Source organism: Acromyrmex echinatior, chromosome 15, assembly GCF_024713525.1.
Source record: "Acromyrmex echinatior isolate Ae372 chromosome 15, ASM2471352v2, whole genome shotgun sequence".
NCBI classification, from domain to species: Eukaryota; Metazoa; Arthropoda; class Insecta; order Hymenoptera; family Formicidae; genus Acromyrmex; species Acromyrmex echinatior.
In genome coordinates, this window is record NC_141866.1 from 3,640,432 (window position 1) to 3,654,266 (window position 13,835).

The 13,835-nt window shown below is 27.7% G+C and overlaps 2 protein-coding genes across 3 annotated transcripts; both read right to left on the reverse strand.

Annotated features, from left to right (window-relative positions):
- Positions 1-367: 367 nt before the first annotated feature.
- Positions 368-9,302, reverse strand: LOC105145057 (uncharacterized). 2 transcript variants are annotated; one of them, XR_015547590.1, is made up of 4 exons: positions 8,780-9,284; positions 6,994-7,107; positions 3,276-3,332; positions 368-1,361 (listed from the first exon to the last, which is right to left on the reverse strand). XR_015547590.1 is itself a non-coding variant. In XM_087413971.1 (4 exons), exons 2-4 carry the CDS (start codon positions 7,088-7,090, stop codon positions 1,537-1,539), a joined length of 300 nt encoding a protein of 99 aa, XP_087270097.1. In that variant the 5' UTR covers positions 7,091-7,107; positions 8,780-9,302; the 3' UTR covers positions 1,369-1,536. The 2 variants fall into 2 exon arrangements, 1 of the variants encoding a protein (XP_087270097.1); XM_087413971.1 differs by lacking the exon at positions 368-1,361 and adding an exon at positions 1,369-1,682 and having other exon boundaries at positions 8,780-9,302.
- A 765-nt stretch (positions 9,303-10,067) lies between these two features.
- Positions 10,068-13,571, reverse strand: LOC105145060 (uncharacterized). The gene is given in 7 exon segments (XM_087413820.1): positions 10,068-10,477; positions 11,042-11,318; positions 11,499-11,586; positions 12,315-12,455; positions 12,613-12,841; positions 13,324-13,440; positions 13,499-13,571. Coding segments are annotated over 7 exon segments (1,062 nt in total). The 5' UTR covers positions 13,569-13,571; the 3' UTR covers positions 10,068-10,337.
- Positions 13,572-13,835: the final 264 nt, after the last annotated feature.

Sequence of the window (13,835 nt, forward strand, 5' to 3'; positions counted from 1 at the left end):
GTTCAAAAAATATTCGTACAGTCGAGAAATTTAGCTTCTAAAATCAGAAATATATGCAAAATTCATTTGTTTATGTTACAACAGAATATATTCATTGTATAATATGAAATTGCTAATTAACGTTTATTTTTTAAAAATAAAACTTTTTTTATAAAAAATTTCCTTGTACGCATACTTTTTGCTCTCACTGTATATAAAATGCGCGAAATAAAATCATCTACATCGGTTCGAATGATTCATTAATAGAAAACAGATACATCGATTGATTAATAAAAAATAAATATATTTCATGTATTATTTACAAGTTTAGTATTGTATATTCGATATTGAATTTTGATTGTATATTTCTTAAATGACTTAATGAATCTTATTTGCTTTAAATTAAATTTATTGATGCGTAATATTCAACAGTATAAAAAAAATGGTTAACGCAATCTTAATAATTTTCGAAGTTAAAATATTGCGATAATAGAACTAAAATATAGGGAGCGACAATTTGACATATTCGGTTTAGTTTGTAATACTTTGAATATTTTACAACGACGACGAACTAAAGCAGTATCTAGTATTTTAAGGCATAAAACTTAATTAGCTTTAAGTTCAAGCCATAAGAAATTAGCAATTACAGTCAAATGTGAAAATAATAGTCGACTATTGTATATGTATGGCCAATTCTTACGGCTTAAGACTTAAAACTTATGGGCATTTTTCAGCAAAAGATGACGACACAGTGTAATATAGTGAATCACTACATCTTTATTGTTTGCCGACTCTCTAAATTCTTTGAAATAAATTGAACTAATCTTGAAAAAAGTAGTATCATTTTCAATTTTTAAGCGTGAGATTTTATTCTTTATAGTGAGATTTATTTTAAAAGTTTTAGAGAGATTGTTAAACAAAGATAAAATGATCACTATGTTATACTGTATCTCTTGTTAAAAAACGATATTATAATATTATCAATTAACAGAAATTCGGTATTCGTATATCAACCTTTGTTGCTAAATTATATGTTTCGAGACGGTCAAATGTAATTTAAGGCGTGCTAACAGTCGGTAATCGTTTCTTCAAATACTGTATTTCATAGATAATATTTTTTAACTCGTATGTGCGTTGATTTACTTGTGTTATAACATATGAGGAGTAATCGCACTAAACCGCGGAAGAATTATTATTTAAAGTACAGGTGCACGAAAGTGCATGAAGCAGCATTGGATTGCCGGCAGCGGATGCCGTGCCGGCCGCGTGTTTGAAGAATTAGTTCCACCATTTTGACTCGTTCACTTGTTTACTCCGCGCGACGTCGCAGGTAACAAACGCATCGTAGTATCATCCGCACGTAGTTCCTTCACTTTATTCCTCTGCCGAAACGTAACAGTGAGCGTATACTTGTTTGTAATACATTTGATTAACGGGAGTGCCGTACAGAGTTTCGTGCGAGTGTCGTAATTTGATGATTATCGGGCGTCCCCCTAACCGTCTTTTGCGAATGAGTTCAACATATGGAGTGTTGTGTAAAGTATCTCGCGATTGTCTTTATTGTTCTAATTGGTAATCGTAATTAGTCATGTTTCGTGAACGAGTGTTGTGTGTGAGCCTCGGTACCATGTTGCCATGAAGAAGCGACCGAACGACACGAAAGGAGGAGCAGGCCTGGGAGATATCGGGCGTCGATGGAGCAACTACAGGTGAGTAATAATTTCTTAGACTTATTATTTACGTAATTAATCATATTTGTTTCCATGATAATCGTATGGCATTTCCGTGCGTTAATGCATGATACATAATATATTTGTAATGTTATTCATTGTATGTTATACAAATGTGTATGTACATCTTAAATCCGATCTTCTCGATAAGAGAACAAGACAAGAGAACAAACAAACGTGAATAAACATAACTTAAATATTTCTAAAACGATACTATTTGCATTTATTTAAATAAGTTGTTCGTTTATTTGTGCCTGCTTATATTGTCCGGCTTTAAATACATGTATGTATATGCACAAAGAATATACATATAAATATATTTAAAATTTTTAACGATTTAATAACTTGAAAATAAAATAAATCTATTATTCTTTAAATTTTTTTTTTAGAAAATTTAATTCTTATGAAAGTAGATTTTTTCAGAAATTACAGTTATTTTGTTAAATTTTTTATTTGGAAAAAATAAATAAGAATCTGTAATTATTTTAGAAATATTAATTATTCGAGTATAATTTTATTTATCTAATTCTGAATATATTTCTGTTTCAGATATAATGTTCGTGTTACAACTCCACTGCAGCGTATCGTATCTATAAGTTAATTATTTTTTATTTTCATTTTATTTTAATATAGTAAAATTATGTGAAACGGATCTAAAAATTATTTTTAATATACTTACATATATATATATATATATATATATATATATATATATACTCTGATATGTAAAATATCAGAAAAAAATGAAAGATTAAAAATCTCTTTTCAATACTTTTTATTTGAAAGATCTATTATCTTAAAATGAATAGCTAGCATATTAGGAAAAAGGATAAAAGGTAGAAAATACGTATTTTCCAAATACAGCAACTTTATAAAAAATAATAAATAATGAAGGATGTAGCAAATAATAATTAACATTTATTTTTAAATATTCAGTTTAAAAAATTTGCATTCGATAATTTAGTTTGAAGTTTTTTATGTTACATTTTTGCTATATATAGTAATAGACTTAATTCATTTACGTTAATATCTATGGCTTGGTAATACGACAATTTTGCGTGTATATAAATTGTGATGATGCAACGTAACCAAAACAGTAGATTGTATTAAGTCATGAATGAAACTAAGAACAAAAATATTTGTGTACTAGTTTTAGTTTAATGTCCAATAAATCAGTTACTATATATCGACATTCGATTCGCATTAGAATGATAGCATTGGTAACTGCGTATTTGTTATAGTCATTAGGTATGCGTTAAATGTATGTTTCCAATTATCGTAGTGAAGTATAGAAGAGAAAATAAAAGACGGAACGAAAGTATAGCAGGAGGTACAAAAGAATATCAAAGAGAGAAAATGTGTTACTCATATGTATCATAACAATATTCGAATAGTGTCAGGTTTCACACGAACAATTGTTTTGTTTCTCAACTGAGTACACTCTCAATTAATTTTTAACTTAAACGTGACTTTCGGATCATTTGCATGTCTCAAAATTCATAGGGTACTTCTCACCTAATAGATTTTTGAAATTTCAAATAACTATGAGGCTAAGACTTTCCTCACCTGATTGATGATCGTATTCTCCGATGTATCTCCTTGTCAGAAATCTCACTGTCAATGCTGAAACATAATAAAAATATCTACTGCATGTGTATATAGTTCAAGCATGACATAATTATGTTGTACGTGATATAATTGAGTTGGCAAACTATAATGACAGGCTATTCACGCAACGTCGCGTTTCGAATTCGTATGCATCGCGGTGATCTACATTTCGTTCGTTTGTTACAGTCGTATCTATTTATGCAAGAGAAAATCAACACGAAAATACTATTCTCTCGATGTCAGAATTATGCGCTAAATCACATCTAATATTTAACTATATTTTTTAATGAAGTTAAAACTAAAAATATAAAAATATAAAAATTTAATAATTGAATCTACATATAATTAGTCCTGTATGATTGTTTCTATACGCAGTGGAAGTTCATAAATGAATTATTATATTAAATTATTAAATTATATTTTGTGTTATATACATTCATATAATTATATAATTATATATTATTTATTTATATTTAATATTTATAAGGTGTACTTATATAAATGGCCATCTCTTATACAAGTATACGAACAACTGTCTGGCGCGTCGTACGAATTTAATTAAATATATTCGATGTACTCTCTAAAAGTGAATCAGCAAATATATGTATATATATATATATATATATATATATATATATATATAATATTTCAATACAACCATAAGATATTAATCTTTTTTTCTTTAAGGATGTTCGATAGATATTCCAAAATAATTAAAAAATCATGAAAAAATCATAGAATATTCTAAATCGTATTTAAAAGTAATACAACGAACAAAATAAAAAAATCTAAATATTTTATCTAAATATTAATATACATATATTAATATATATATATATTCTTTAAAAATGAATCAGTATTATTATTGACTTCAGTGCTACACTTATAACTGATGTAACCATCAGCGAATATTTACTGTTCATGAATATTTATAAATATTTCAGTAAATAATACACTGATTCACTTTTAGAGGTTATCATTTTCTGCAAATTCAATCTGTAGAAACTATAACTTCTAAAAATGAATCAGTGTATTATTATTGAAAAACAGTCTGATGTCAGTAATAATACACTGATTCATTTTTAAAGAATATATATATATATTAATACATATATTAATATATATATATATTAATATGTATATTAATATTTAGATAAAAATATTTAGATTTTTTTATTTTGTTTGTTGTAGTACTTTTAAATACGATTTAGAATATTCTATGATTTTTTCACGATTTTTTAATTATTTTGAAATATCTATCGAACATCCTTAAAGAAAAAAAGATTAATATCTTATGGGGTTGTATTGAAATATTTGTATGAAATATTTTTATTATTGGATATCTACTAAATAATTTTTAATTAGAGAATTAATAAGAAAACTTGTGTTGGGGATTTGACTTTAATAGAAATACATCTAAATCAAACTGTTTTACTGTTTTTACGGCACTAATCTTCGACACGTTATTGAATGTTTATCAATCTCAATGTTTTGTGTGAAAGTGATGAAATCGCATGATCACATTGACATATGATCTTCTCGATGTGATACTGTAACTGAACATATTGCGATTTGATCGAGAGAAACGAAAACTATACAACCTAGTGACACGCTTCGAGGTATACCACACTATTTTTATCACGAACTCGAATCTGCCACGGCGCCACAAAACCTTGTGCGATGCATTAACGCCACTGTAGCTTATTTCATTTTTAAACACGTGCGGTGAATACACTTTCTTTTCGAATATGAAGCCAGTTTACATCAATTCCAGACAACAATTTATTTCCGAATCTAATTTTTGATCGTGAAATGCTAACATTTCGTAAAATTAATAAATCAAAATTAATAAATCAATATGAAATGGACGATTTACTGCAGGGAGAAAAGATATAAAGAAACAAAAAAAACAGTTGTCAAATTAAATTAATCTAACACAATTTTTATAAATGGTGCAACTAATAAAATTCTATGAATGTAATGTAAACATTACAATTGTATAAGATGTATGTATTTCTATACATATATTTGATATATATATATATATATTGTTCAGAATATAGGTCAGTTTTTGATCGACAGGAACGCGTGTATGTTTCAAAGGCCAACAAATTTGTTAGCAATTGATTTATTTGCGTTGGAAATTTGTGGACCAATATATATCATTAGAATATTACTTTATTTCTTTTTTTATTTAATTCTCGATTATTTGTTAGAAAAGAGTTTAGAATTTATCTTCAAATTCTCAAACACATTGAATTTTTGTTACAAATCTTGTTCTAGAAAATTAAACTTAGATAATTAAAATGGTAATTTTTAATTAAAAGTAAATAAGTAATTATTATAAATATGGTAACAAAAAAGGGAGAAAAAAATATAAAAAATTTAAAAAATTATTTTAATTATTTAATTATTAAAATATATCTGTAAATTTTTAGAATGCCTTTTGGATTATCATTATACTTACACAATATCTATTTAATATAACATATTGTGATTATTGTAATCTATATTTACACTTTGTACAAAAAATATTGCTAAAAAAATATTTGTTACATGCTATTACAATACCTTCTAGATATTTGCTCAAGATATAAAAGAAATAATATTTTTCTAATATGAAGTTTCAATTGCAAAGAAATGTTATGGAAAGCATGGTGAATTGAGATTCGATGATAATCCAAGGCAAATTTTGAAGTAAAATTTTATAAATAGTACCCACATATTTTACGGCCAACAGAAAAGACGCACAGTTCTGGCGAGGACGGACCAATTATTTACCTATGCCTTTACGCTTGCCATTACCAAAAATACACGCTGTTAGCTACTCTCAGGGTCCTCAGTGCATACCTATTTCATATATGCATCTTCATCATATGAAACGGGATTCATGTTATATACGTGCGTACTTGCACTTGAATCTAGAGTGTTGAAGTTTACCTGAGAGTATTTCTTTCTCGAAATATATTTATTTTTATTCTCTCATTCCTTTCTTTACAATCTTTTGTTTATAGAACAGCACGATTTCGCACATAGTACGTAATAATGTGTAAAATAAATTTTATTCTTAATTGCACGCCAAAATCTTTTGATTTATAATAGATTCAAGCAATTCGCTGTGTGTGTCTCATTTTTTGCTATTATATTTACATTAATAGAAATTAGAAAAAAACGTTGCTGTATAAAAATATTTTTAGCAGCCATTAAAATATATTTTGATTGACGTAATCAACTTGTCTCTACCTTCTATTAATATGTCAGAGCTTAATATGATCAGAGCTAGAAAATATTTGAAAATTTCTTATAGTGAAATCGTGAAATAGTAAAATCATAAGAAACTGCAAATATAATTTTTTATATAGAGAGAGAAAAAAAAATTCAATACTTTTTTGTGAAATTTATGGTTCTTATTATTAATTTTATTATTCATAAGAAACAGGAGTCGGCTTTTTGCTGCATTTTTATTTCGTGATATAGTATAATAATATTTTACAGAAATGTATATCTTCCTAAGATTAATTTTATAATCATAACAAAATTATATTTAGATATAGCATTTTTATTTCACAACTCTATTACGTTAATATTAATATTTGTATTAATAGAAAATTTATGTTTTTTTTATGAGTTTATTATGAACTTTTCTTTTATTGTAATATATAATACATTCACTTACCGCTTTTGCCGACTCCTGGAGCTCCTATCACTGCTACTTTAACTTCGCAAAGCGAACTTTTCTTTCTTCTGATACCTCTAATCGCATTTGACGTCATACTACAAGCATTTGTCACTGCAAGAAAATAAATTAGAATGACATTGAATCATACAGAAACATCTAATAAATATCTGAAAAAAAAATTTCTAATGATGTTCAATTATACTCTCGGAAGAATAAAGGAGAGGATATATATCTCAAAACATAAAAATAACTTTTAACTGCATTCTATTATTACAAAATGAAAATATTATACTTTTATAAAAAGACAATTTATATAAAGTATGATATCTTTAGTATTATTTTTATTATTAACGATAGTATGAATAAATTAATGATAAATAAATTAGTGATAAATATTTATTGTTCTCTTCTTCTCTCCTAATATTGCTATTACTATTTGCAAATTTAAAAATTTACGTGATTGCATTACAAAAATTATTTTTGAAAGGAAGGAACATCCAAATATACTTATATTTATTTACTTATATTTAACATATTTTGCATTTATCATGTTTTGTCGTCAAATTAGTATTTCGTTGTTTTTTGGATAATCGAATTACGATTTATATACCGGATGTTCCACTTCTTCTAGAACATAATAAAAACGAACATTTTTACGGCATTTCGTGGCATCCGCCGCTTGTTTCTCTTTGGACGCGTGTTTGAATAAATCGCGCTACACGTTGAAAGAAGAAGAGAACGGCAAGAGTGCCTGTCAAGAAATGAGAGAAAGAGAGATAAAGCGAGAAGCGGATAAGACGAAGGCAAGATGTGATGGGTACATTAATAGAACGGTTTGCACACACATGTTCCATGGAATCTCGGGAATTTCTTCCAATGTCTAACAATGTACCGGGGTTACGAATACCGGGCGCGATGAGAACAATAATGCGGTTTGTTACGAAATTTCTATATAATCTCATGTGCGATGGCGTAGATTCGACATCGCTTCTAATCTAATAAAGAGTTTATTACATTCTATAGTGACTACATTATCATAAGATATTTTTAATTTATCTTTCGTAAATAGTTAATAAATCTTTAAATTGTAATGTGAAAACTAATGCAAATGCTCTTCTCTCTCGTAATCTCTAAAATGTTAAAATATGCGCTGATGTACTTAACGACACATTTTTCTAAATGAATGCGCATTAATGAATCTTGGAACATTTGATCGCATAATAAAATAGCCGCGATCATATAGCGCAGATATAAATAGATGTCGCTAATGACGTAAAAATATGCAAATGAATATACCTAATATAAGTAGATAATATTTAACACAAGTAAATACTTTTTCGCCGAGAGGTACTTTCTCCTTTCCTTTGCATAAGTATGAAATATTTTTTATCTCTTTTTTTCATTCATGTCAATATTTTATAATTACTTAATAACTAAAAAAGCTACTAGACACTTCCAACTATAAAACTATAAAATGTATAAAACTGTATTACTTTTTATGTTTGAAAAGACTATACACTCTTAACGATTTTGGTATCATGTAAAAATATACACGATTATTGATATGATTTCTCTCTCTCTCTCTCTCTCTCTCTCTCTCTCTCTCTATATATATATATATATATATATATATATATTTGATGATTTTTTCATTGATGAAAATCTTACGTTAACAATTGACAAGCAAATATATGACACCATGTGCAACATATATTTAATTAAATAAGCCAAAAAAATAAGGCAATTTACTTATATTTAAACTATTTAAAGTATTTTCACTTACCGAGTCAACTAAAATACACTCTGCTACAACTCCACTATTATTTTCCGTTTTACACGTTTTATCAGTTCATATTGCAATTAAACTGTTCGTCGAATAACGATAAGAATGCATAGTTCTAACTTGAAATACAGAATGTTTCACGGAATTATCTATTGACAATTAATTTTGTAAGATCAATAAATCAATAGATCGAACACGAGACACTAATAAGGCACAGCAAACCTATTGGTACGATTGAATGATAAAAAAACGGAAGAAGATAGATCGACTGATTGCGCGTCTGTCACGTGAATGGCAACAGTTTCATTCGAATTCGCGGCTTTGTGAACCGCCGCGGCTCTTGGTCTTAGCGCGACTGTCTCGCCCCATTCTCTTCTGGCGGCTCGCGAGTCCCGCCGGTTCCCTTATTGCTCTTAAGCCATGTACATGCGGTACCCGCTTCCGGTACAGATGTGTGCGCAGACGAAGGTCGAGATTTGAAACGGCCGATGTCCCTCCGAAGCTCAGGAACGTGCCGTCTTCGCGTCGGGATATAATTGGAATGGACGTACGCGCCGCGACGCGATGGGCAATCGCGATGTAACCAATGTTTCCTAGAAACGCGGAAATTTTGCCAAATGCATCGATTGAATCACGATTAGTGACAATTTTACAAGTAATTATATTGAAACATTTTTAATAAATTCTATACAAAGTTAATGGACTTAATTAATGGATGAAATGACAAACAATTTTAAATATTAAGCTTAATGATATGTACGACAGTAAATATAAAATTTTTTTTGCAATAAGTTTATTATAGTTTTTTAAGATTAATTTGGGAAATTTGGGGGGATTATTAATATTTCAGATCAATTGCGTTTAATGTCGACAACCATATCGGCACGCAATTATCATTTCTGAAATTAATTCATTTGTTTGAAAATATATATATTAGTTCAACATCTCAATACTCAGACTGTAGTGGCGCTTCTTTTAAAGTAATAAAATTTTTTTATTAATTTTTTATAAACAAATTTATTTTGTCCGATAGTTGAGTCAAGTCCATTGACTGTTTAGTCCACTAACTAGTACATTTATCTTATACAATGTTTTAGTAAGAATATATTAGTTGTCTTCTCGTGAAAATTTGTAGCGAATAAAAATCTAAAATTAAATGCAAAGATTTATCCAAATTTATAAAATACTAAAAATTACACTTTTTGAACGCAAGATTTTCTATTTAATAATAAAATTATTCGATATATAGTATGTGTGCAAGGATGCATGGAATAAATACTGCAATATATAACTTTATAGATATTTATATTTTATTACGTATGTTAATAGAAAATCGGAAATGAAGAAAAGAAGAAACACATAAATTTATTCTTAAAAAAGATACGTCAATAAAAATAAATGTTGTTGCTATGTAAAAATTAATAATAAAATACTGAAAATCGTCAAATAATAATTTACTATAATTTTAGAATTATCTTCATATTACATTAAGATGAAGACGTAGATCTCTGCGTTTATCGACAGTTTTGCACTTTACTGCTGCAGGTACTTCGTTCGTTTAGAGGAGCCACGTGTTGGTAGATTCGAAAATTTCTTCCTTTTCGACTTTGTCAGTCTGTTTTCGATGTCGTTTTGATGCCTCTGGGCAACCACCAAAAAACCAGTTTACAACTCGAAGTAGGACTGGTTTAACCCGATCTGAATAACGAATCAATTAATTTCAGAATTTTTCTGACATTAAATTACATTTACTTGCTGTAATAATTATAATTGATCATATTTTTGATTATATTTTTTTGAAACATATATATTTTTTAAATAAACATTTCTAATAAGCTCTTGCATTTTAACGTTGTAATTACATATTATTTATGGGAAAGATTCATCTGGAAAAAATTATCATCTGAATACAAGATTGAAAGTATAATAATCTTCATAAAAATATATTAGGTGTTGGAATTAATTCGTAGCGTTTTTTAATGAAAGAATGTTATTTATTTCACATGAGCATTAAAAAATACATTAATGAAAGTACTTCCCATCACTTGTAAAACGCTACGAATTAATTCCAACACCTAATATATTACGATTAATTATAATAATTGTTTTTAAAAATGATAAAAATAGTAAAAGATAATTAAATTTATATTAAAGTATTCTATATTAATTAAGTATTCCTCGTGCGATAATCTTTCAAAATAGATTATTTTGTTTTCGATTGGATTTTACTATTTGATTTGAGTTGAATCCTACGTCACGTACTGTTTGTAATCGATGAATTTTCATAACAATCATGAGTAAAACTTTTTGTGTCATGAGGAAATCGATGATTTTTTTTTCGAAGTCCATCATGTCGTTTTGTGAATAGTTTTTCTGTACATAATAAATTGATAATTTATTTTTATTTAATAATATGCGGGTATGAAATGGTATATTAATATAAATTACCATAACGAGAATCCATTTGGTTGTTTATGACCATTGTCACGTAATCTTTACTTGACTGACATCGAGAAAGTATTGCAATTTCTTCGTGCTTCTGAAAAACGTAATAGCTTTTAGATTATAAAATTTAGGTTATAAAATATAAAATGCTATTTAATTTGAAGAATGATTAGAATATGATAATTAATTCAGAAATAATATTATATTTATTACATTCTATTTATTACATTATATAATATAATATAATAATTGCACGCGCATGTACACATACCACACAATCAAAATTTTGTTTAGTCTGCATTTTTTTATTAGTATCGATGTTGCTTATGTTCTCCTGTTTTTGAGATGGAGTTTTGAATTTCCTAAAACATTATAATAGCATCTCGAAAAATTTTGTTTCTTGCTATAAAATTCTTATTTGCTTTCCTGCAGCTATCACCAATATTTGTTATAATTTTTCGAAAAATGAACATAATTTCTCAAATTAAATTTTATCGGAAACTTTTCGCTATTGATACATTATTACTAATATAACTATATGATAATCATTGCTTTCGCACATCAGTTCATACTTGGTATTATTTTTATCAATAATTTCTGAAATCGTGCTGGAATCTGCTTTCTTATTTAAAGAATTTTCTTGCAGCGAATCAATATGATTTTTTAATTTATCCGCCGACATTGTACACGTTGTTTTCAGAATAGGATCCTGTAGAATTACTACATTGTTTTTTTTGCATCTCTCATCGATTATTGTTATCTGCTGTGGCTTGTTCCTACAAGTATTGATATTTAAGTATACATTCTATAATAATAATTATATTGCATATTGTTGCATGAATTCTTGTATAAAGATATAGCTATTTCTAATATAAAAGATACATGCTATTAAATGCTCGACCATTTGCATTCTTCACGGATTAACTAAATGATATTTTAAAGATAAGGACGTAAAAGGTCAAATGAGTGATATGACGCGGCATGTGTCTTCCTTATCGAAAATATGTAATTTTCGATGTATTAAGTTCCATTTCATCAATAGTCTGACAGTGATGTAATTATGTAAGTTGATAATCCTATTTCATATGACATATATACATACTCGGTTATCATTGCATTGGATTCCGGCAACATATTATTGATCGCATTTTGATTATGACGATTATGTCGATGACGTTCATGTTTTCCATCGATAGTGTGCCTTGCGCGGAATTTCTTACTTTTGTGTTTTCTATATATGAAATTCTTATATATTATTTATTAGGACATTAATATTTGCATAATAAAATATTAAATATGAGCGACATCTTTTATATAGATCAGGCTTTCATAAGTTACTAGCTGATTTATCTTCGCAAATAGAAAAACTAAGCAAAAATATAACTGACCTTATTGATTTATGATTATCGTTATCCAAGTTTGTTTTGTTAATGTATTTTTGACTATTTCTTATATCTTCTTCGTATACTTTTCTGTATAGTTCTTGTATTCTTAGTTCTTTAGTTTCATTTTCATATCTCGCTTTTATCTTTTCATATTTAATTTCATCTATATTTAAGACAAACTTTAATCCATTTGCAACAGTATCTATCAAGATGCAACATGTTCTTCGAGCATCTAAAAAAGCATATAAAATGTAATATAATGTATTTATAATATAATATAATTTATTTATACATTATAAGAATTTGTGTCTAATTGTTGCATGAATTTAATACATTTCACTTTATTCTTTTCTCATTATAATTTAATAAATAAGTAAAGCTGAACAGAAATATAAATCTGAAAATCCTAAAAAATTTTTCTTTCTAGCTTAATTAAAATAGAATATATTGAAATCTTGAATGGATTACTGTAACTAAAAACATAAACGATACAGATCTATAATATTTTAACGATAAATTGTGGAAGTTTACGGTTAGAAAAATGTTCTCGTAATGTGATATTACATAAAATCTTAATTATGTTCGGAAGTCAATCAAAAATTATAAACGATGATAAAAATTACAAACGGTGATAAAAGTTCTTTCTTTCTCTCTCTTTCTTTTTTCTTCTCTTTTTCTCCTTTCACTTGACGTTTTTTTCCTTTTCCTACTTACATGAACGTGACTTGGGCACGTAATACAAAACGACACCACACAACATTAACGCGATTAACGAGAGTCGCTTCAGGTAGGTGATCCACTCAAGCACGTAGAATTTCTCGTCGAAATAACCTGATGAGTAAAGAAGGAAGTCACTTGAATGACGAGAGAAGACATCACTTTCTCTTACCATATCCATTTTGCGATTTGGCGTACACGCATTGCGTAGCAAACGCAACAGTGAGGACTATAAATTTCATGACATTAGATGCATTTGTTTAAGTATTATTTTTCATTATTATATTTTAATCATTAATCATAGTATTCCGGATAAAAGAGAAAAAGGAGAAAGAATTTGAGTGACACATGCATTCTGAAGCGATGTTCGTCACAACGTAAGAGGCAATTTCACTTCGTTTCAAGTATTTCCAGTTGAACTTACGTCTTAATTATGCTTGATGAACGGCTAATATGGCTAATATGGTAAGTCAATAGTTATATCACGCATTTACAGGATTTTCACTTTG

Coding starts and splice junctions, on each gene's coding strand:
- LOC105145057 (XM_087413971.1), bottom strand. CDS start 7,090: ATGACGTCAAATGCGATTAGAGGTATCAGAAGAAAGAAAAGTTCGCTT. Junction 3,333..6,993: donor TCCAGGAGTCGGCAAAAGCG/GTAAGTGAATGT, acceptor ATTATGTTTCAG/CATTGACAGTGAGATTTCTG. Junction 1,683..3,275: donor AGAATACGATCATCAATCAG/GTGAGGAAAGTC, acceptor ACTCACCTGTAG/TTGCTCCATCGACGCCCGAT.